Here is a 23358-nt window from a genome sequence, read left to right as displayed (position 1 = left end):
AGAAGTGGAAAATGTCTACGAACAAAAAAATTCAGCCACAAACCAATAAACTCACAGAACAGGGCCACAGAGTGCTGAAGCATACAATAACGGTCTGTCTTGCAAAACTCACTATTGAGTTCCAAACTTCCTGTGAACCTGTTTGTAGGTTTCATGGATTGGGCTTCAGTAACTGCACATGGTTTGGGTATGGTACCCCAGCGGTCAGGATGTAGACGGTCAGAACACCAACAGCAGCATCTCAACACTCAGAATCCCGACAAAATTTGGCAAGTATCCAAACCCACCTTCTCGGCAGCCTAACCATAACCCTCCCGTAGCTTAACCCTAGCTCTCACTCTCCGAAGCCTAACCCGAATACTCACCGTCGGAATGTCAGCAGTCAGGATTCCAGCGTCTGGTTTCTCACCGTGGGCATCCTGACCGCTGGGATGCAGACTACATCCCCTGCACATAAGCCTTATCATGCGCAATGCAAAACATCTGCTTTATGGTGTAAAGAACACACAGACATTGGACTTTTGAGCACTGCAAAAGCATTTGGCATGGAGTGAAGAACCACACTTCGCCATCTGGCAGTCTGAATGATGAACCTGGGTTTGATGGATTGCAGGAGAATTGATCTATTTCTCATGGCTTGGCCTGGGCCCCCCTTAGTTCCTTAGTTCCAGCAAAGGCAAATCTTAATGCTACAGCATACAAATGACATTCTACAGAATTGTGGCAACAATTTGGGGAAGGCCCTCCTGTTTCTGCATTACAACGCCCCTGTGCACAAAACTAAAAAGAAAAAGGTTTGCAGAGTCTGAACTTGACTGACCTGTACAAAGCAATGGCCTAAACGCATTCACCTTTGTCACCCCAGGGTATCACACGAAAAATGGAAAAAGAGTGACAGTGCAGTGTAAAGTATAGATGTGTAAGACTAATTAATAAGTGTTGAAAAAAGGAGTTAAAATATATGTGAAATATTACATGAATAAAATACAAACATAACTGGTGACATTTTTCGTGTGATGCCCTGGGGGATCTTGGGCTGGACGTTTTTCGGGGTGCACTGCGCCCCAGATGTGAACCCCTTAGTGTTAGGGACAGAAAGTGACAGAGAAGCCGTGACGTGGCCTAGCAGTATCCCATGTATTTTGCAAAGGCATGCAACCAATATATCTGAATTTCTATGACCATATAGTCTTCATATATTGTTGCAAGTATTATTCAGTGTGCTGAGGAACAATAGGGGGTTAAACCCCACTCCTTTTTCTACTTAGTATGACCCCCTCCCTTTCATGCACCTGATTAGTACTGCTAGATTGATTGAGCAGCTGCCATTTTTGTTTGATCGTTTGCAACCATGTCAGTTAATGCACAGCCTGGCGTGGTCGCAAACTATAGCATGCAAAATAAGGCCTATTTTATTCTGAGCGGCTGAGCTAGTGGCAAAATGCACACAAAATTTTTTTTAAATGCACACAAAAAACCCAAAGCATATTTTTGCCCATACATCACCAACATATGCACCTGGTTTACATCAAGCATATGCCACATACACTTACATTCATGGGGGTCTATCCAATTAGCCACGAATGGTGCGAGTTGCCACTGCCACGTTGTTAAAACGCCGGCAATGGCAACTCATCTCGCACCCATTGCTGCCTGCTCAGAGCCCGAATTTGTACAATTTTGCATGGCTGTTGACGAGATGATTTGCACCCACGAGATCATTGCAGACAATTGGATTTAGCCAATGGTTTGAAACGTTCGCATTACTTGCAAAATATGCATTCGCTGTTAGGCATCAATAAAACTTCTCCATAATACAGGAGAAAAAGACAGCCCAACTCGTGTATGGATAAAAGAAAAAAAAGCACAGCATCAGTATTTGCAATCAGATCGCCTGTGCCGACTACCCATCATCATCAGTGCATTTGCGCTTGTCGCTAACCACCAACAAATATCGCTCTCAGGAGTAGATGCATTTTTAAGAGGTCTAAATTTACTACACTAGACCTATGTTAACATGCCACATCTCATTTATCCAGACACAAGCATGCTTAAGAGTCAGACACAGGTAAATCTGCAAGAGCAGGTGTAAGTGCGTCCAAACGACTGGCATGTGCATAGTATATTCACACACACAATAGGCTAAGCAACCCTGACCTAGTACTCACTCTGCTTCTGGCCCTACATGCCCACACCCATTCGACCTTGGAAGAAGCACATTGTCTGTGCTGCTTTTTGTGTGCTGCCTTTCAGAGTAAGCAGGAGTTCTGTATCTAGTTGTAATATTTTTGGCGGTGCTGAGGTACAATCCCAGTTAGGCTAGTGGAGTGTCCTCAGTGGCTCATTTGCAGTGTTGGGATCTAGTGTTGTCACACCTGGTTAAGACTGCAAAAGTAATGCTGGAAATAGTCTTCTCTAGTTCTTTTGTTTAACACTGTAACCCAGCAACAGAAGAATATTTCCAACAATCCCTGTACCAGTACCACAAGCATTCAAATAGTCCCGCTTGCCACAACACATGCACACATTACACTCATACCTCCCACAACAAGCCCCTACAAACACCAGAATACACCAAATTCACCCAGGACCTACATGGACTGAAATTCTCTTCAGACTTCCCCAAAAATCCCCCGCTTGCAAATTGTAGCTCCCTAGATGTCTCATTCACTGGGAGCACCAGTGACCAGCCAATATTAATCTAATTAGTCAAAACAAGTTTAATTAATACAGGCCTAAAATTCATCATTTAGCTGGTCTGTGAAGAGGGGGAGATGTACTAAGCCTTGGAGAGTGATAAAATGGAGATCGATAAAGTACCAACCAATCAGCTCCTAACTTCCATGTTACAGGGTTTGTTTGAAAAATGACAGTTAAAGTTGGATTGGTTGACACTTTATTTCTCTCCACTTTCTCTCTCTCCAAGGCTTAGTACCATGGGCGTAACTACCATAGGTGCAAGGGGTGCAGCTGCTATGGGGCCCAGAGCTGAGGGGGCCTATCTTCCTGGTCCAAGTTATACGTGTTATATAAATTTTTTATCATGGGGTGGTACATAGGCGCCCTTACAAACTTTTGCTATGGGGCTTTCAGATACCTGGTTAAGCCCCTGCTTAGTACATCTCCACCTTAAACATTTCCTGGAGGAGGAAGGATAGAGACCGCCATTTAGATTAGCAGCATGACATCCCGCTTTGTCCGGACGAGGTCATTTGATCTTGAAGCTGCCAGCTCACACCACGTGCAGTTTTAATCTCTGCTTTATGATATACAGCAAAGAATAAATTATAGCAGGGATAGAGACACTGGGGGGCGCAGATGTAGACATGCCTGGCTGTACTAGATTACATCATTTCCTTACAATGGCAGGTTTTGTGAAGGAAGTCTAAAATCCAAAAAGTTTAAACCAGAGGTTCCCAAATTCTGTTGGGGAGCCTTGAGGACCGCGTTTGGGAACCTCTGGTTTAAACAGTAAGTGATCGGGGATAAACTCATTTTCACATAAAAAGATGAGCGATATATTAACATCCTGCCAGTATATGTCTGTGATTTAAGTTTCACAAAATATAAGTAATACACTGATGTGTCTTGTCTGTCTTGCTGAGAAAAACTGAACTGCAGTGCACTGTCTGCATATTAACATGTATATCCTATATACACATCCCTATAACACATCTTTAAAAACCCTGACGTTTCAGTAAAGTGGGGTGAAGCATGATTCATACTAACAAAATAATAAGAAAAGAGAATGAGACACTAAACCTACTGCAATGCTGAGCGGCTGTTTAGCATATTGCAACAAGTCCTAAAATAGAGCTGTGATCATGAAGCGCTAAATACTGGTCCAATCCACAGGCAGGGGAGAGACTAGAGGAGGCAGGTGAAGTGTTCATCTGCAATGCTTAAGCACTCACTGATTGCAGTCTCAATCCCTTACACTGGCTAGTGACCTTTTATTAACAAGGTGTTTTAGCCCGGTTACCCAGCAGGATACACTGAACCTCTTGGATACACTGACAGCTGTAAAAGGATATAGTTACAAATAGTTTGATTATAGAGATTATTTATACCATCAACAAAAATGTGTACTCCACCCTAAACAATGATGATCAGCTAAACTGCACAAACGTATGCGGTTTCCACTAACGGGGTCATATATACAATTGTGTGTTCTTGAGACAAACCCACTCCATATATAACATGCATTTCAGAAGGTTGACTATCGTTTTGGACATGGTGCCTAATGTGGATTTTTGACAGAAAAAGAAAGTATAGAGTTCTAATGAACTTTTGACATACAATTTCATTGAGAATTCTACAGCTTTATCTAAATTAATTATTTTTTTTGGGGGGGGGGAATACAAAACCAGAATGATTTAAAGTCACATCCACTTTGCCTGCAGCAGCACAGCCCAGTTAGTGAAACCATATGTGCTTCTCTCTATGACCTGCATATCAGCTCTTTCCTGTTCCCACTAGAGACATTCATTTCACCTCATGTTTTCTATTAAAACATTTCCTTTAGCTGTCCTTGTCATCTCCTGGTGACAAATGCAGAACATTTCTTGTACACAGAGGAAAATGCTACCCGTGTTGTGGTATGATATACTGTATGTACAATAAAGTATGTGGGGGTTTTGCAGCACCTTTCTTCCCTTTACGTAGAATGATCCCCACACCACAATTCTCTTTTTTTAATACTTTGAGCAGAAATAGGCACCTGCTAATGCAGTAATGCGCTGTGCAGGATGAAAGCTACACAACCAGACAGTATGAGTCTATGCATCTGTCAGTACAAGTGTAAAAGCCAATCATTGCATAAAGCAGTGATGAGCAAAGGCGGCCCTCCAATCGCTCACCTCCAGCTGCCAGCACCCTCCATCCTTAGTTTCAGATTTCTATGCTATCTGTAGCGCTTGTTTAAAATGTCTGCTGATACCGTATGTTATTGCAGATAGTGGTTTAATTTATTACTGAGATTCAGGGTAATGTATGGTCCTTTTGCAGGTTGAGAGGACCATCCACGGAAGTGTATCAGGTTGCCTATCACTGGCATAAAGGGCACACCAGTACAGGTGCAGATATTTGTAATATATTTCACATAATCTCAAGACTTGGAAATAACTCTGTCTCCCAATTCTAACATCACAACAACTGATCACAACTGAGTTTTTATGAAACCAATGTGTCCTACATCGGAAGGATTATAATGGCAAGTGGCATTGTGTTTCCACATAAAAGCACTCAAAGTGGATGTAAACCAGGAAAAAATATATCTGGTTTCTTCTGTTGCTCATTATAGTCCCTCTCACATCTTACGTCACTGACCTGAATCTCGTCACAGCCTCAAAATGATCTGTCAGGTTTCAGAAGAGGTTAAAAAACAAAACCACCACAATAATCTATACAAGTTCACACTGGCAAGGTGAGCACATAATAGCAGTGTGCGAGTACAGTATGAAAATGCCAACTACCAGGTGAAATATTGGAGATGGGCCGTAGCTGCCTCTTATAGTTCCAGTGAGTTTATAATTAAAAATGCAGTGGTGATATAAGAGGAAGCTACCTAGGGGCGAGCATGACAGACAATAAAGCAGGCATAGGGCACTTGTATTACAGAGCTCACAGATAGGTTATGATCTCTCCTAGGTAAAAGGGGCATGACATATACTGTAATCTATTAAAGCACTGTTCTTCAAACTTTGGTAAAAAGCATCATGGCAGCTCCTAGTAATCAAAATCTGAGATTGCAGTATAAATATATAAAACATGGAATCTCATTATGTCTCCAAAGTAAGTTTGCTAATGGGTGATAAAACAGATGCAGTTTGCAGCACAATACACTGACACACACAATATTAATGTTACAAATAAAGAAGCGATGGGCTTTTCTGCCTTGTACTGTGCCAGCTATGGGCATGATAGATCTAACCAATGAGACTGATGGGAAATACCTTGGTCTACTTAACCTACATACCAGAAATCATAGAAATAAAATTCCATTAAAAGCCCATAACATTTACATAGATATCACCTGTGTGTCATCTGGTGTATTTTCAAATACAGCGTAGTCGAGAATTGCATGAGATTAAATACATGTAAAATATGCAACACTATAAAAATGACAGCATTTTAGAGGAGGGGTATTCAACATGCGGTACTCCAGATGCTGTGAAACTACACATCCTAGCATACCCTAATAGTAAAATAATGGCAGGGCATACTGGGATGTGTAGTTCTACAGCAGTTGGAGGGCCACATGTTGAATACTCATTTTAGAGGAATGCTGAAGTCATTAGATTTAAAATAAATATTTCCAGTACAATTGCAGCTGAAAACCTGAATTTTTCTCAAATAAGACTTCTACACCTTCTTTGTGCTACAATGGAATACTTGTTTCATATTCACAATTCAATGCTGCATTCTGTTCATTAACAGAAAGTGCTATACTTTATTCAGGATGCAAAGCTCAGCCAGAAAATAACAATGCTGGAAACTCGAGTACTACAATACCAAAGCAGAAATTGCTGGGTAACCATTCTGCTAACACTGACAGCTCAGGAGTTAAGTTGGAACACAAGATGCTATTGATAACAATACCCAGTCATCCTTTAAACCAAACCTCTGAAATCACAAATGGATGTCCAGAACAAGAGCTGAACACAATTCTATATGGGCTTACTGTGTAAAAAGGATCATTTTTACCTACAGTATATCTCCAACTGTACTCTACACTGTAGTTCATGAAGTAGTGTATTTTTAAGTATGTCAATTTATGTTATAACCCTGTAATTGAGGAAAATACACTGAAATGGATCCAATCAAATATTTCTAGACAGCAGACAAGCACTTCAGCCAAGTATCTGCTGCCCGCTATTACGTCCACTGGACAGACATAATGAAACTCTTATGGGAAGACAGCGAAGGTAGCAATGTTTTCAGATTCTTTGTTGTGTTGTGATCTTAGTTGGCAAAGACGGAGATTATATGTGCACCCTACACTATAGAAAAGTCAAGTTTTAAAACATGTCCCATAGCAGCAAAGAAGAACAGTAAGCATGTATGTAGAGTCATGATGGTTAAGACAAGAGCTGAAATCGGTCCAAATAGGCAACAGAAGATTATAGACTGGGACTTACCTTGCCATACTGTTCAAAGTATTGCTTTACATCTTCTACTACTGTATTTGCCGATAATCCCCCTACGAATATTTTCTTTGTTCTTGTGACCATCTATAACAAACAGAGGCACATGGTTTAATCAGATCATCATCACAACAAAGTGGGACAAAAATATCACATACAAATAGCACTGTTAGGCCCATTAATTATTTGTATCCAAGGAAGACATAGTTAGCTCAATCTAATTACATATGGTGGGGTTAGTATTTGGGGCAAGGGGAGCAACCGCTGTATCTTTGGCGTGGAAAGTACCAAAACGTGTAATTCAGACTACGGTTTGATGTTGTACAGCCTTAGAAAAATTTATTAGTCTTACATAATGCGTGTTATTTACACAGTCTGCAACCAAACAATAAAAAAACAAGCAAAAATGCAAGTGTGATTTTCATATAGCTTTATTAGGACCAGAATTAAAAATGCTGTTGTTTGAACAGGAAAATATTTGGTACAGGATGCCTGATTCAGACCCGGTTGCAAAGCTGCATTCGCACGCAGCCGCCGCAAAGTATGCAAATCCCGCGATCGCTAGCAAAACATTAGCACGCCCACTATGTTTTGCCGTGCGATCGCGGTATGAAATTAGACGCCCACCAGCCTGACAAGACGCCAACTTCCCCTTAGTAACATACGTCATCTCCAGGAAGTGTATTAAACAAATCGGTAACATCGGCTAACATCGGACCCATAAGCGGCACTTGTAGTTGACCATACCCTACCGCAAGCACTGCAAGTGCTGCTGTGTGTAATTCAGCCGTGACGCGTATGCTGATGCGTCTTAATTATGCACGCCCTTGAAATGGCGTTCCAACGCAGACACGCCTGCGTTTGCACCACCACACCCCCATTACCATCAACCACCCCTGTCACCACCCACAAACGGCACGTCTGGTCACTCAAGCTTGCGGAGCATCTGTGTACTGGCTGCGATTGCTTCCCGATCGCAGTGACTACAAGATGCAGTGCGCGTGCGTGAACTAAACATGCGCAGATCTCAAACATGCGAACGCAGTCTTGTGATCAGGTCTGAATCAGGCCCAGGGTTCAATGATCCTAATCCTGCAGCATTTACCAGCAAATTCATTCTTGATGGCTTGTCATCTGGATCTAAATCCATAGATCCCATTTTAAATGTAAAATCCTATACACACAATAAATAAGTGACTCTCATGAAAGTTGTTCTAAAGCTTTAGAAAAGAATGTTACATCCAGGGCCGGATTAACAGGGGGGCGACAGGGGCAGTCGTCCCTGGGCCCCCACACGTAAAGGGCCACCACACCCATCAGGGTTAAAGTGGGCCGGAGGAGATGGAACCACCTCCGGGCCAACCTTAGCCCGGCGCCGCAGGGAAGTTCCGTCTGCCGGGCGCCCGCTGAGATTTTGTAACCAGCGGGAGCCTGGCTCCCTCCCCACAGCGGCAGCCGAAGGCTGGAGCTCACTCCTGAGCTCCGGCTCCCGCAGTGCACTATGGGAGAGACTTCATGACGTCTCTCCCATAGTGCAGAGGAGCAGCCGAGCGGACCAGAGTTGGATGGCAGCGGACGCGGTAAGGTAACTATTATGGAGCGTACACACGGTCAGATTTGTCAGACTTGTCAGATTTGTCAGATGAACGACTGAAAGATTGAACGATTTGAACAATTTGAACGATTTTACCAAAGTTTTGAACGATTTGAACGACTGAACGATTTTTGACTGCATTAAAATGAATGGAATCGTCCAAGTCTGACTGCAAACCCATCAGATGTCAGATATCGTTATCTGACAAACGGGAACGCGCATCGTTGATCGTCCATCGTTCAGGCATGTCAGATATGAACGATTTTCCTTCAGAAATGAACGACTGAACGATTTTTAAATCGTTATCGTTCATATCTGAAGGAAAAATCTGATCGTGTGTATGCACCATTAGCTTTGTTTTTGTTTTTTGGAGCTTTACTACTGTGGGCAAAACTCAGGAGACATCACTACTGAGGGAAATAATCGGTGGACATTACTACTGGGGGCAATACTCGGGGGAAATCACTACTGCGGGCATTACTACAGGGGACATTACTATTGGGGGCATAACTACTGTGGACATGACTACAGGGGGCACTACTAATGGGGGTATTGCATAGGGAGCACTGTATAAGGGGCACTACTTCTGGGTGCACTGCACACGGGACACTACCACTGTGGGCACTGACACTACTGTGGGCTCTGCATAAGGTCCCTATTGCACATACCCCTAGTTCATCCAAATTTAATAGGGGCCCCCACATGTTTGTTGCCTAGGGGCCCCCACAGACCTAAATCCGGCCCTGGTTACATCCACCAGATTTGATGTAAATAGTATTTTATTCTTGTTGTTTGGGGAGGGGGGTAGGGTTATAAACGTAAAGCAAACTTCTGATTGGTTTCTATGGACAGCATACACTTTTCAGAAAATACAGTATATATAAAACAATTTTTTTATAAAAATGTATCCAGTTTTGGCATATATGAGCAACATAAATACACAAAGAACTACACACAAGCTCTTCAAGAAATAACCTTCTTGCTTAGCAACAAAACAATGGAACAATAGTAAAGGTGTGCATGCTCTGTGCAAGTCTGACCACCAAGCAGTTGTTTTAAGGTGCCCATACACGGCACGATAAAGCAGCCGATACAACGGATTGGTACGATTTGGCTGCTTTGTCGTACAGTGTATGGGCATGATATCGGACAGAGCGCGCACCCGTTGGGTCATACATCGCACCCCCAGATATTACTGCAGGTTCAGTTGATCTAGGGATGCGATGTGTGATCCTATGCAGCGCTAAGCATGTGGGGGAGGGGGGAGACAGCATATCAGGCGGTTGGCTACCCGATCGCACCGTGTGTGGGGACCACCGATATGTCGATGTCGGATCCCCCATCGCGCTGCACAGTGCATATCGCACAGTGCATGGCCAGTTTTAGACTATTACCAAATTTTAGTATGCGTATGGTCAAAAAGATCTAATCCAATCCTGTGTTACGGAGACATCAGTTACTTTTCAGGGTGAACAATACATTCAGTCAGAGTTGTCAGATGATGACCATATTTGAACAAGGGCATTTGGACATTGCCCAATTGTGCCTATGGTACTCTGTGATTACCATACATGCAAATATGTGTATGGTTAAATCAGCCCAGCATTCGGCCAGGTGGAAGATTAAGCAGTTTAAACAGCTACAACTATTTATCTTTATTTACATAGCGTCTACATATTACGCAGCGTTTTAGAGATTCTCATCTTGCCTTGCTACATGAAATTTATAATCTATATAACCTACCCCATCGCCAATAAAAACAAACACACTATAGTAAATTTCACCAGAAGCCAATTAACCTACAAGTATGTTTTTTAAATGTGGGAAGAACCTGGGGCATCTAGAGAAAGACTACGCAAACATGGGGAGAGTATACAAGCTCCATACATATTGGTGCACCGGTTAGAAACAGGCCCATGGCCCAGCACTGTAAAGCGGTAATGCTAACCACTGTGCAAATATCCTGGCATGTTAGATTTGTACATTAGAGCACAAATAAGAAGAATCTCTTGTCAAAATATACACTAGAGAAAAGTAAAAACAAATTAAAATGAAAGAACTCAATCGAATAAGCAAATATAAATGCTCATGTGGCAATGCAAACGTGTGAACCAAAACAGACTACACTCAGTCACATCACGTACCAACTGTGAGAAAATGTATTCTTCTTTGTTGGCTAAGTGATGCTTAATTGTTACTTCATAATTTATTGTATGGTTCGTTGAGCATAAAAAGACGTGTCCAGCTTTCACCATATGAAATGTGCACAAACACTGAAGAGCAGAAATTGAAAATCAGTAGGTAATAGCGTTGGCAGGGGAAGGGATGTTGATAAGAAAGGTTGTTTTCAGAATTTGGCCAGGCTGCTGATTTGTTGTTTTTTTCTATGTGACAATAGAGAAATATCAGCTGTCTTCCCATCCTACACATGAGCATCTGGAGGAGGAGGCATAAAGACCCGAATTGTCATCTTTGGTTTTAGTGGCAGGTCAGAACTGCAGAATCACCAATAGATGTGCAAAAACATTCATTTTCACATGCAAATAAAGACTATTGTTATTTTAAACAGAACTTCTATATGTAAAATGTTCTAGATGCATATGTATGGGTTAACATTCTACACTGATGAGCTGGGTGAAAGATCTCAGGTAGGTTTTTTAAAGTAACCGTAAGTGTGGGTTTGTTTAGGGGTTGGGCTGAAAGAGAATCCATTTCCCCCTTTCCAGTGTGATCCTCCAGGAAAAGGGGGGCTAAGGGTTCCTCAATGTTTTACTCTGCAAGTGTTAATTCAGTTCAATTTGTGATCTTCTGGTGTTTTTTTTTTTTTTTTATAGATATATATATTTCATACTGTCTCCTTTTAATAGTCCCTTCTTCCTTTTCTTCCTCCACTTATGTCTATGTCTTTTAGCTTTCACTGCTTGGTCCTTCATTTTCTATAGCAACCAGTTTTTCACCCCTTTGGTGCACCTGCACACCTCCTAGTTTCCCCTGACTCTCGCCTCCATCCTCCACTTCAATTCCTTCCAGCTAGTTGCTGTGCTCCACACCTCCCCCTCCAATGTCACTCCACATCTCCCTTCCCCTGCTTGGAAAAGCCTCTTAGCTCAGCTGCTAGGCTCAGGGAGCAGCCCGCCACAAAGTGCCTCAGTAAGAGGTCATTTATGGTGGTTGCCCGTGTGACTATGGGAGAAAGCAGTGCTCCTCAGTGGCCAATTTGTGGCGCAAGTCTTTATTTATAAAGTTAAAGTCATAGTGGAGTAATAAAACCACTGGGTAACTCATATTTCTACTATAGTGCTGTAATAGACAGTATGCTACCCTCCAACATAAACTAACTACTAAACAAAGGAATGGCCTTTTAAAGAAGACATTAATTTAGTACAAATGGGTAATTTACTAAAGACCCAAATTTTGCCCGAATATTTCTGTTCCTACACACAATCAATTTAAAAGAAAATTAGGAAAAATATTAAAACATAACAAAGCACTCAGAAAACAGACTGTTACATTTAAACCATTCATAAATCACTATTGTAAATACTGTTGCTCATGTGAACTGCTCCCTAAGATACAGGTAGAGTACAGTACAGTAGCACAAGCTATTTCAGGTTCTGCATACAGGGCTGTTATCAGCATACATGCCAACAGTAACAACTGTACCTAAGGTAACAGAAAAACTATTTTCTTATTGTTTTCCTCAGTAAAACTTGAATCATTGCCCCTTAGTGTTTCTGAGTTGCACACAAGTTGGCCGCAATTACACTTGCACTGCATGCACAGAAATAAATACTGATATTGGTCTGTATGTATCTATACAACTGCACCATTACTTAGCCATATGCTTAGTTTCATAGCCTATATCATTATCAGTGTGTCGTTGCACCAGCCCTATCGTTGCTGTAAGAGATCCATCTGAAATTAGGTGGTTCTCTGTACACACAACTCAACAAAACCCACAATTCCATTTACATGCCCTCGCTAGACATAGCCTACATGTATACCCAGTCACCACCAAGTTACACTCAATCATCCCATACCTGCCTACTCTCCAGGAAATCCGGGAGGCTACCACTAATCAGGTGGTGCTCCCGGCCACACAGAAGAGTGGGCAAGTCTCCCGCACCCCCCAAATTACAGTGCACAAGTGGGCAGTTCAGGGGGGGGATCGATTCATCATAGTCCCTTCCCTGCTTTACAATGCCGTTATTATAGGCATTGTATAGAGGTGGTGTGGCCTGGATGACGCATTCATGCTTGTACGCCCCCTGCACCACCCACCTATGCAGCACCACACCCCCTCACTCCCCTCCCCACAGTGCAATCCTGGCGGGGACCCAGAATGTAGGCAAGTGAAGATGCAAATGAGACATACAGATGTGTCCACATTTATCTATCCTCTGTGCGCTACACATAAAGCAGGATCTCTATGTGACTCAGTAGCGCCGAGCGTCTTTTAGTGCGACTTTATACCTTCAAATGCGTCTTATTCGCAGGTGATTAAAATGACATGCAGCATGCCTATGTTCTGTGTGCAACTGCAGGTGTTTCTGCATACTAAACGCTATGTTACAGTGTTACAGCCGTTAACACTGTAACGTAGCATTTCACATGCAGATACACCCGCAGTCGCTCACAGGGGATTGTATATGATATCCCAACTGTCAGGATGCCACTGTTCAGAATACTGACAGCGGCATGCCGACAGCCAGGATCCCGACACCCATAGAACCTAACGGTGAGTACTTTTCTATCTCCTACCCTAACCCACCCTCCTCGGTGACTAAACCCAACCTCCCCCTCCCCGGTGCATAAACCTAACCTCCCCCTCCTCGGTGCCTAAACCTAACCTCCCCCCAGTGCCTAAACCTAACCCCCCCTCCCCGATGCCTAACCCTAACCCTCCCCCTAGTGCCTAACCCTATCCTCTCCCTGTATACCGATACTTACCTTCAGGATGCTGACGGTCGGGACACTGGTGCCGGAATCCCGACCTGTCGGGATTTCTGCGCCGGTATAAAGACACAGCTCAGCGCTACCGAGTCACGCCACGGTGTGACTAAAAGGGCTGTTTAGCGTGCAAGGAGGCTAGATGTATGAGGACACATCTGTACGACTCTCAATCACACGTAGATACGTACTCTCAGCTACAGAACATGTGCAGTGCTAAAGATTGCAAGAACCATCCACAAAACGGACTCTGCGTGAGTTACGAAATTATAAATCTAATTTGGTGTCACCCTAAATCCCACATGCACCGATTTTATAGCCTTTTTATGTCATTGGAAAAGAGTAACGCTTTCAAATCTTACATCTTATAATAAGTGCTTATTGCAACAGGATCTGATCAATCATAATGTTTTTCAAATGGAGAACGTTTTTACTGAGTGCTTTTGCCACGTCCAAAATGCTGCTGTAAGCGTTATGAGGGTGTTGTCGTGAAACTCACTCATAGAAATTAATGATTTCAATTTGAATCGATTAAACTCTGTAAATGTGAAGTGAGAAGCATTTGTGGCTGTACTACAAATAGGATGTTGCAACATACAAGAGATGGCTAAGCAAGACTAATAGAATACCTCAACATTGATAGCAAGGGTTTTGAGGTTCCAAGAACATTATATATTGGTCGCAGAGAGTTGTTTTGTAGGAGTGCTTCTAATTATTTCACTTAAAATATTGTTGTGGAATCTTACAATAGCAAAAAATATTGCTATATAAATATACAATTATTTATTAGGCCAACAAAAAGTGAAACTCATATATAAGGAGATGAAAAGCACGGCTATTCTAATTTAGCCCTGCTCCCCATTTATGGGACCACTGAACTGCTGCTGATTTTAGTCCTTTACCCTCACAGCCCCTGAAAATATATACACGTCAGTCTAATCCTATCCTGCTTTCATTTCAACAGAGTTTGACGGTTAGCTTCAATGGAAAATGCTCTATTTGCATCTCAAATTACTCAAATTAATTTGACTTGAGAAGGAGCTAATTGCATATAAACTGAAATGTTTCCCAGCATATCTATATATTAGGTGAGGCATTAAGGCTTGTTTACCTAATCACAGACTTGGCATGCCATCATTTCTACACCAAGGTCTTACAAATACAGTTAGAATTTGAAAAAGCATCTTAAGTCTTACGTGACACTGATCACCATATTGTGTTTCATGTCCAGACTCTTCAATCACATTCATTAATCAGATATAATTCATTTTACTTCTTCACACAGTAACTGTATAATGTATTACAGATCCATAAACAGTAATAGTTTTGATAAGAATCACTGTCAAAGACTAAAATAGCATTAAAGACCACCACCTCCCTCCTATTAATTTGTTGTTTTTACACAGCAAAATGTAAGTATTGCATTTAAATCTGCTACGGACAGAAAACATAGTATACTGTACATAAAATGGCTACACCTAACACAGAGATTGCATCAGGTGGTGGTATTCTAAAATGTAATTAAGGACATGCTGAGATGGAGATAGATTGATTTAGAGATAGAGAGATATAGAGATAGATAGTGGGGCTAGCTGCAGTCTCCCTATCAAAAAAGATACACAAATAATAACAGCAGAGTGTCCGCTTTATACGCCTGCTACCTCACGTGGCCTATCCACAAATCGCAGCCTGATAATGCATGTAGTGCATGGAAGGCCAACTGTGGCTCCAAGCACTTTCCCCATTATGCCCCATCAGTCCATTTCTCAGCTTTAAGCTTTACTGGCCCCAATTCTTATATTTATGCTAGGGATGTGCAGGCTCGGATAGGTTCGAGTTTGCACGTGGAGTTCGGATTTTTCCCTCCAAATAAACGGAACTCAGAACGAGGCAAAACGTAATCTTACATGGATGATCATCATCATTCCTGGACTTTTGTCCAGGAATGATGATGTTCGTCCATGTAAGATGATGTTTTGCCTCGTTCTGAGTTCCGTTTTTTTGGAGGGAAAAATCCGAACTCCACGTGCAAACTCGAACCTATCCGAGCCTGCACATCCCTAATTTATGCATCACTAACCTTCATCTACAGACCAGTTCTTATTGAAAGCTGGACAACCAGTGACACTTGACAACTAAAGAAACAGAGAATAAGGGGTATATTTACTAAAGTGAGAGTTTTTAGAAGTGGAGATGTTGCCCATAACAACCAATCAGATTCTAGCTACTATTTTCTACAAGGCATTGCTGGAATTTTCGCCGCCATCGGAGGTTTTGCAATCGAAAAGTTATCGCGCGCGTCCCCATGTATCCCCGTATTCTATTCCAATTTGGCGAAAACGGGACCCGGTGAAAACGAAATCGTCGAAAAGTCCTGTCGTTTTGGGGGAAATTAGCCTGACACTCCCCTAAAGATGCTCTGACATGGGGGTTCACTATGGGTACCCCCGAAAAGCCCTGCAAAAGGTATTTGGGGTCTTTGAATGGTCTCAATAGGAGCTATTTAGTGTCTTTGGGAGAGTGGTAAAGAATAGCATTTAGCAACTTTTTTTTGGCCAAAATAAGTAGCTTTAAAGTGCACCAAAAAACGCAACTTCAGCAAGCACCTGCAATTAAAAAAACTAAAAAACCTCCCCCATACTTGCACATCCCCCCAAAGGCTATTTCGCTAGGTTTTGAAGTTGTACCCCCACTTTGAAATTTTTCAAAGTGCTATTTTGGGGTGTCCTTTGTGGGTTTTTTGCGATTTTTGATGCAGTTAGAGTCAAGGGGGTGTACAAAGGCTGCATAATGGTTTCCTAACCTCTGCACCCCAAAACCCCAATTCTGCACTTTTTTCCACCCGTTATTAATAGGCAAAACTTTATCGCCTATTACACTGCATTTTCGCACCGGCTAAAAGAAACTAAAATTTAATACGGGGATAAGTGAAATCGTCGAAAATTACATCATTGGCAAAAAAGTTTCGCCGAAAGCGGCTTTTCGCCGCTAATTGAATACAGGCAACATCTCCACTTCTAAAAACTGTCACTTTAGTAAATAAACCCCTAAAGGAGCGTACACACTAGACGATATGCTCCATGAGCGATATCGTCTAGTGTGTCCCCGGCAGGGTGTGTTCAATGTCGTTCATGACATTGAGCACACCCACTGAACGATATCATTAACGATATCGTTCAGCGCCGGGCTCTCTCCCCCATTCCCCAACATGCAGCAACCTGACGACATCGTCAGGTTGGCCCGCATGTTTACTCGATGAACGATAATGACGAACGACCCGCGGGAACGCGCGTCGTCGTTATCGTTCATCGTTTTGATGTTAAAAATGGACAATAAAATGGACAACTGAACGATAACAATATCGTTATCGTTAATTCGTCCATTTTAATCGCCCAGTGGTACGCACCATAAGACTGAACATCATAGCCTTTGCCTGGAGCTGCCATCTTCTGCATCACATGATCTCCTCCTGTGTACTATGCAGGTATGTCACACAATGCGAGCAGCATAATAGTGGGACATGGCAGTCACAACCACCCCCCTCATTAATCTGCATTAAAGAGCTGTGTGATTCCACTTTAAGCAAGGTAAGCGATGTTCACGTCCGGCGGTATGTCAAACCGATTCCATTTTCCGGCATGTCCAGTTCTACACCTGTGTGCTGCAAATGTGGTGATTGTTTTTGGCTCTGCTCTTAGTTACACATTTTAACAAGAAATTGCGCTAGAACTGTACCAGCCTTATACATAACTTTTAATACCTGGTGGAAAATCTGGTAATCCAGATGTCAAATGAAATCACAATTCTTGTTATAGCTTAAAACAATGGAGGAAGTCTCAGTCTCTGGATACTGACCTACGAGATAAGGAAATTCTGCTTCCAAGTACAAATGACTATGCTTCAAATGATGTTCAATGTGATAAATGTGTGTATGTTTTTGTGAATGTGTGTTATTTGCACATGAAAATAAACTGCATGTGAGGTTAAGATACCATGCTCCATCAATGTGATGGGGACAATGAAGCACTTCCTTATTGAAGTGGCACTGGAATAATAGCTATGCATCTGTGTTAGACATTCTGTCAAAATCAGCCGTTGCTGCCTGGAAACCAGGTGAATAATTGGATTGATAGTTCTCAACAGGACAGGCTGAATTCCAGACTTACTACTAGAGGAGACTGAAACATTAGTGCTACCTACAGCTTTATTTATACTTGCTACACAGCCACTAAGTGCTCTATGTATAAAGATTTCTCAGTAGGTATTGGTACTTTTCATATGGCTTTGTAGTGAAAATTGTACAAATTTTCCACTAATTCAAAAAGAAACACCTACTGTGGTCTCCCCATGCATTGCTGCATCCTCGCCCCACAACAAATTTCTGAAAAGTCCTTGGTAGGGATTTTCGCTGACCAAGGACTGTGTCAGGGCAGGACAGTCTGCACATGCGCACTTAACTGAAAAACTTGTCTCCACACTGGGTATGTCTGAGAAAAAAGGTCACACATAAGCATTCGGTACTGAGCATGTTCCAAACAGAAATAGTGCATGAACAGTACCACTTTTACCAGGATCGCGGGCAAGTACAGTATAACGCCATCCTGAGATGGCATTAGGTTTGCATCTGTGTAGCTTACCACAGTATCAGGGACGTAACTAGGTATTTGAAGTCCCGATAGCAAAACTTTGTAAGGGGCCCTATGTACCAACCAATGGTGTAAATATATATAACACATAACTTTGACAAGGAAGATGGGGCCCCCCTAACCTCTGGGCCCCATAGCAGCTGCACCCCTTGTACCTACATACTTCGCAACATTTGTCCCTTCTCCCTACAAATGTCCCTTCTGATTCGGGACTTCCGCCCCCCGCACTGTGAATGCGCACAAAATATATTTTCACTCTGATTACCCACTGCTCTGCGATTCAGAGCAGCGGTGTGTGCTCCCCCCAACTTCCCCCCCACCCAGGGACAATGTGGCCCGCAGGTTGGACAGTCCCAGAAAACGTGACTGTCCCTCTGAATGCTGGACAGTTGGGAGGTATGCATCTATTGTAGTTACGCCCATGTCATTTATGGTAGTTACGCCCATGCACAGTATATATAATGGTCACCTGGTCGCTTTCCCCTTACCTGTGTAATCTTTGAAGAAAATTGGGAGAACGCGGAGGAAATTTTGTAATTTCCTGCAGCATCACACTATATGAATAGCGCAAAGCTGTATGACAGCCCTTTATCACTGATTTCAAAGCATTTTAAATAGCCCTACATAAGCTATTTACAAAAAAAAAGAAATTTTACACACACACGTTTATACACAAATACACATATTATATATATATATATATATATATATATATATATATATATACAAAAGTCCAGGAATGATGATGTTCGTCCATGTAAGATGACGTTTAGCCTCTTTCTGAGTTCCGTTTTTTTGGAGGGAAAAATCCGAACTCAACGTGCAAACTCGAACCTATCCGAGCCTGCACATCCCTAAAATATGTATGTATATATATATATATATATATATATATATATATAGATATATATAGATATAGATCGATATATCCAAAAAGCGGCACTCACAAGCGGCATTGTTGTCTTGAGAAAGGGGACAAGTTCCCCGAAACGTCAACCATGACTGAATAAAGTTACCCCGGAGGGGGTCCTTTTTGTGCTACTTTCAAGTCTCTGAGTGCCGCTTTTTGGATATATTGGATTATTTATGGGGAATTATCACCCTATTGGAGGGCACCGAAGCAAGTTCATTACCTAAAGGACTGGTGAGTGCCGGGATTCAGCCTGCAATATATATAGATATATATATAGATTACACGCACAGACATTGTATATATATATATATATAAAAAATGATGCCATCATGTTAGAATGTAAATGACAATTGATCTAAACTCTCACCATTCCCACAAGTGTCCATGATGTTACTTCCTGTGAATTCCGGCACACACACCTAGAGTCTCCAAACACTTCTATATTTCCTATACTTATCACATACCACCTTATGATGAACACAAAAGACACTCACAAAAAACGACCAAAAACATCACATCACAACATTATCTACAACCATAAATGTATAAAAGAAAGTAAAAAGGCACAAAGGGATGCAGATGCGACAAACAGAAAACAGAGAAAAGGTCAGGATATCTGAAATAGTACAATAGTAAAGGCATACTTGCTACGTGGCTGGGAGGCTCCCAAACATCATGTAGCGCTCCCAACCGGCTGGCAAACAGAATGTCGGCAAGTATAAGTATAAAACAAAACACTATAAAATATAATCAAGTATAAGCAGAGACAGACACAAAGAGAAAAGAAAGAAAGAAAGAGAAAAGAGAGAAAAAAATATATAGATATATATATATATACAAATATCCAAGCTGCTGTAACATACATACGAGTGTCACATTGACAACAAAAAGAACAGTGTGTATGAACATGGCTTACTGTAAAAAGTGTAGAGTATAGACATTGTTCAAATACTATTCAAGTATAGTAAACATATGACACTATGAATATGATGCAGTATAATGCTTGTAATGTTCAAGATGGCTACTTGCCCAAAATCTTCACTGATGACACTCAACGGAACACTGTGTTCGATTCAGACCCGCTCGCTAGATGCATTCGCACGCAACAAAAGTATGCAAATCCGAGATTGCACGGCAAGTCAATAGCACGCCCACTATGTCTTAGCGTGCGATTGCTCTGTGTATGCAGACGCCCACCAGCATGTCTTAAAACGCCCACTTTCACACGTCATGTCCAGGAAGTGTATGCAACCATCGGTATCATAGAGTACCATCAGAAGAAATCGCAGCACTTGTGGCTGACCATACCCTACCGCAAGCACTGTGAGTGCTTCAGTGTGCTATGACACTGCCGCTTAATTATGCACGCCTCTGATACGGCGTTGTGACGCTCAGGCACTCCAGCGTTCGTACCACCACTCCCCCGTTTTCATGGACCATCCCCTGTCACCACCCACAAGCGGCTTGTCCTGTCACTCTAGCTAGCGAGCTGTTTATGCGCAGCAAGCGCTTCCCGATCACAGACTAGTTCGCGCACGCGCACTGCGATGCATACGCATGCGCAGATTGCAAAAATCAGCTGGCTGCGTGCGAACGCAGCCTAGCGAGCGGGTCTGACTCGGGCCCACTATCCACAATATGGTCACACATGCAAAACCCACTGGTCAGCCAAATTTCAGCTTTGTGAAGTACATCAAGTACATTGCGTGATCATTTACAGGATTGCAGGTCAAACAAAAGTAAAATACAATTTTTAAGTTAATAGCAATGTTGTTACAAGTGTTGTATTAGTAAACTGTTATGCATTTATCAAATCAGTATGTATGAGCATAAAAAAAAAGTATACTCCAGGATGTCAATGCTCAAACACATTGTCTGTCAAGGGTATTCACCCAGATTTATAAGAGGGATGTCAAAATCTTTCTGGGAGGTTTAGGACCTTGTATCCGTACCTATAGCTACAGTACGTCATCTACACACTCATTTTTTTATGCACTGCAATACCCGCTTAATGCCTTTTGCTTGATTAGATCACACTCTGATTTATTTACCAACTTGTGATATTTAATGTTGCTGTACCACTGTTGATATACATTTTATATATACTGATATATATATATATATATATATATATACACACATATACATATATACAGGTTAAGTCTCCCATATCCAAAATGCTTGGGACCAGGGGTATTTTCGATAACGGAATATTCCATATTTTGGAATATTTGCAAATCATGATGAAATATATTGGGAATGGGACCCCAACGTACACACAGAATGCATTCATGTGTTATATACGCCTTATACACACAGCCTGCAGGTAATTTTATACAATATTTTCAATTATTTTGTGGCTCAAGCAAAGTTTGTGTACAGAAATGAAGTTCATTTATAATTCATATACACCTTATACACACAGCCTGAAGGTAATTGTATACAATATTTTTAATAATTTGTGCCTTAGACAAAGTTTGTGTACATTGAACCATCACAAATCTAAAGTTTCATTATCTCAGTCATGCCAAAATTATTCCGTATTTCGGAATATTCCGTATTTTGGAATATTTGGATATGGGAGACTCAACCTGTATAATATATATATATATATATATATATATACATACATACACACACATATATATATATACATACATACATACAATGTTGCGGATTAGCACTCTGGATAATCTGTGACCCTTTAGTGTGGATGCCCTCCCAAATGACTTACAATGGTTCACTACATGTCCTGAGGAATAAGCCGTGCGTGGCTTTGAAACGTTGACAAGGTGATATGTAAACCTAATACACTTCATTTATGATTGAAATTTGGAGTGCCGGTCTATTTTTTTTATGAAGGAATGTCTAACCAGCTGCACTAAGGAAGCACCTATATTATATATACAGTATATATATATATATATATATATATATATATACAGTATATATATATATATATATATATATATATATATACATATATATACATACACACATACAAACGTACAGACGTTCTACATTCATTTTTTGTAAACCGTGTATGTGAAGCAAACTCTCTCACCTTATCTGATGTACTGAAATTCCCTACAATTATCAATTTGTGGTTACCATAAAAGCAGCCATGGCCTCAGTACAGATGTGTCCACATACATCTAGCCTCCTTGCGCATTAAACAGCCCTTCTAGTTGCTCCATGCCGTGGCGAGACTCTGCAGCGCCGAGCATCTTTCCCTGCGGCTTTTTACCTTGAAAAGCGCCTTATTCCCAAAGTGCAGTGCGACTCCGTAGCGCTGAGCATCTTTACGTGCAACTTTTTTCCCCTTAAAATGCATCTTATTGGCAAAGTGATGCTTATAGGACACACAAGCAGGTTATGCTGATTAGAATGATATGCGGCATGCCTATATTGTGTGTGACTGCATCTGCATGCAAAATGCTACATTACAGTGTCACAGCCGCTTTGTGAATATACCGCATTTTTAGGGAAAAAGTTGGACTAAAAAACGCTCAGCACTAGTGTCGCACGGCGCTCACACGTTATGTGTAATGCGACTTGTAGAGCACGGAGGATAGATGTGGACACATCTGTACATTAGATAAGGCAAGTCCTACCACAGCTGCCAGGAGCATTGATAGTAGAGGCTACTCCCTCCACCTATCTCCACCTAAGTCCCATAAGCAGCCAGCTGTTACAAATGCTATTACAGCAGACTGAAGTTAGTCGGTCCACTTAGTACAGTGTAAAAAGTGTGCCATGAAAAACTGTATTTTGTGTGCACAAGAATTACAGCAGCCACGTACATTTGCAATATTAAGACGGAATGTAGTTTCTTCAAATAAAGTCAGATGTGCGTGAAAATCAATCTGACAGGAAAGCTGTCATTGCCATGTCTTTAACACAATAACAATTTAACATTAATCTAAGTTTTGGCATACACAATTGCCAACACATTAAGTGAAGTTAATGTTCAAACACCGCTAAATAAACATTTATTTATATTATGAAAATGGTTATTTCTCTCTCTGACCAAAACAAATTGATACTAAATATTCATATTTGTTATGATTGATTCATCCTGTGCCTAAATGTGACATCAACAGTCCCGTG

The 23358-nt window shown here is 41.6% G+C and overlaps 1 protein-coding gene across 3 annotated transcripts in view; it reads right to left on the bottom strand.

Annotated features, from left to right (window-relative positions):
• MSI2 (musashi RNA binding protein 2) overlaps positions 1-23358 on the bottom strand; it is a 762584-nt gene that overhangs the window by 546763 nt on the left and 192463 nt on the right. For all 3 annotated transcript variants that reach the window (XM_088456130.1, XM_088456131.1, XM_088456132.1), the window contains exon 6: positions 7140-7232. In XM_088456130.1, the coding sequence (XP_088312256.1) occupies positions 7140-7232 (93 nt within the window). The remainder of the gene's footprint in view (positions 1-7139; positions 7233-23358) is intronic.

The sequence above is a fragment of the Taudactylus pleione genome, unplaced genomic scaffold, assembly GCF_031769625.1.
Source record: "Taudactylus pleione unplaced genomic scaffold, aTauple2 ptg000687l, whole genome shotgun sequence".
Taxonomy (NCBI): Eukaryota; Metazoa; Chordata; class Amphibia; order Anura; family Myobatrachidae; genus Taudactylus; species Taudactylus pleione.
Note: the sequence above shows the minus strand (reverse complement) of the source record. Positions and strands in the feature narration are given on the sequence as shown.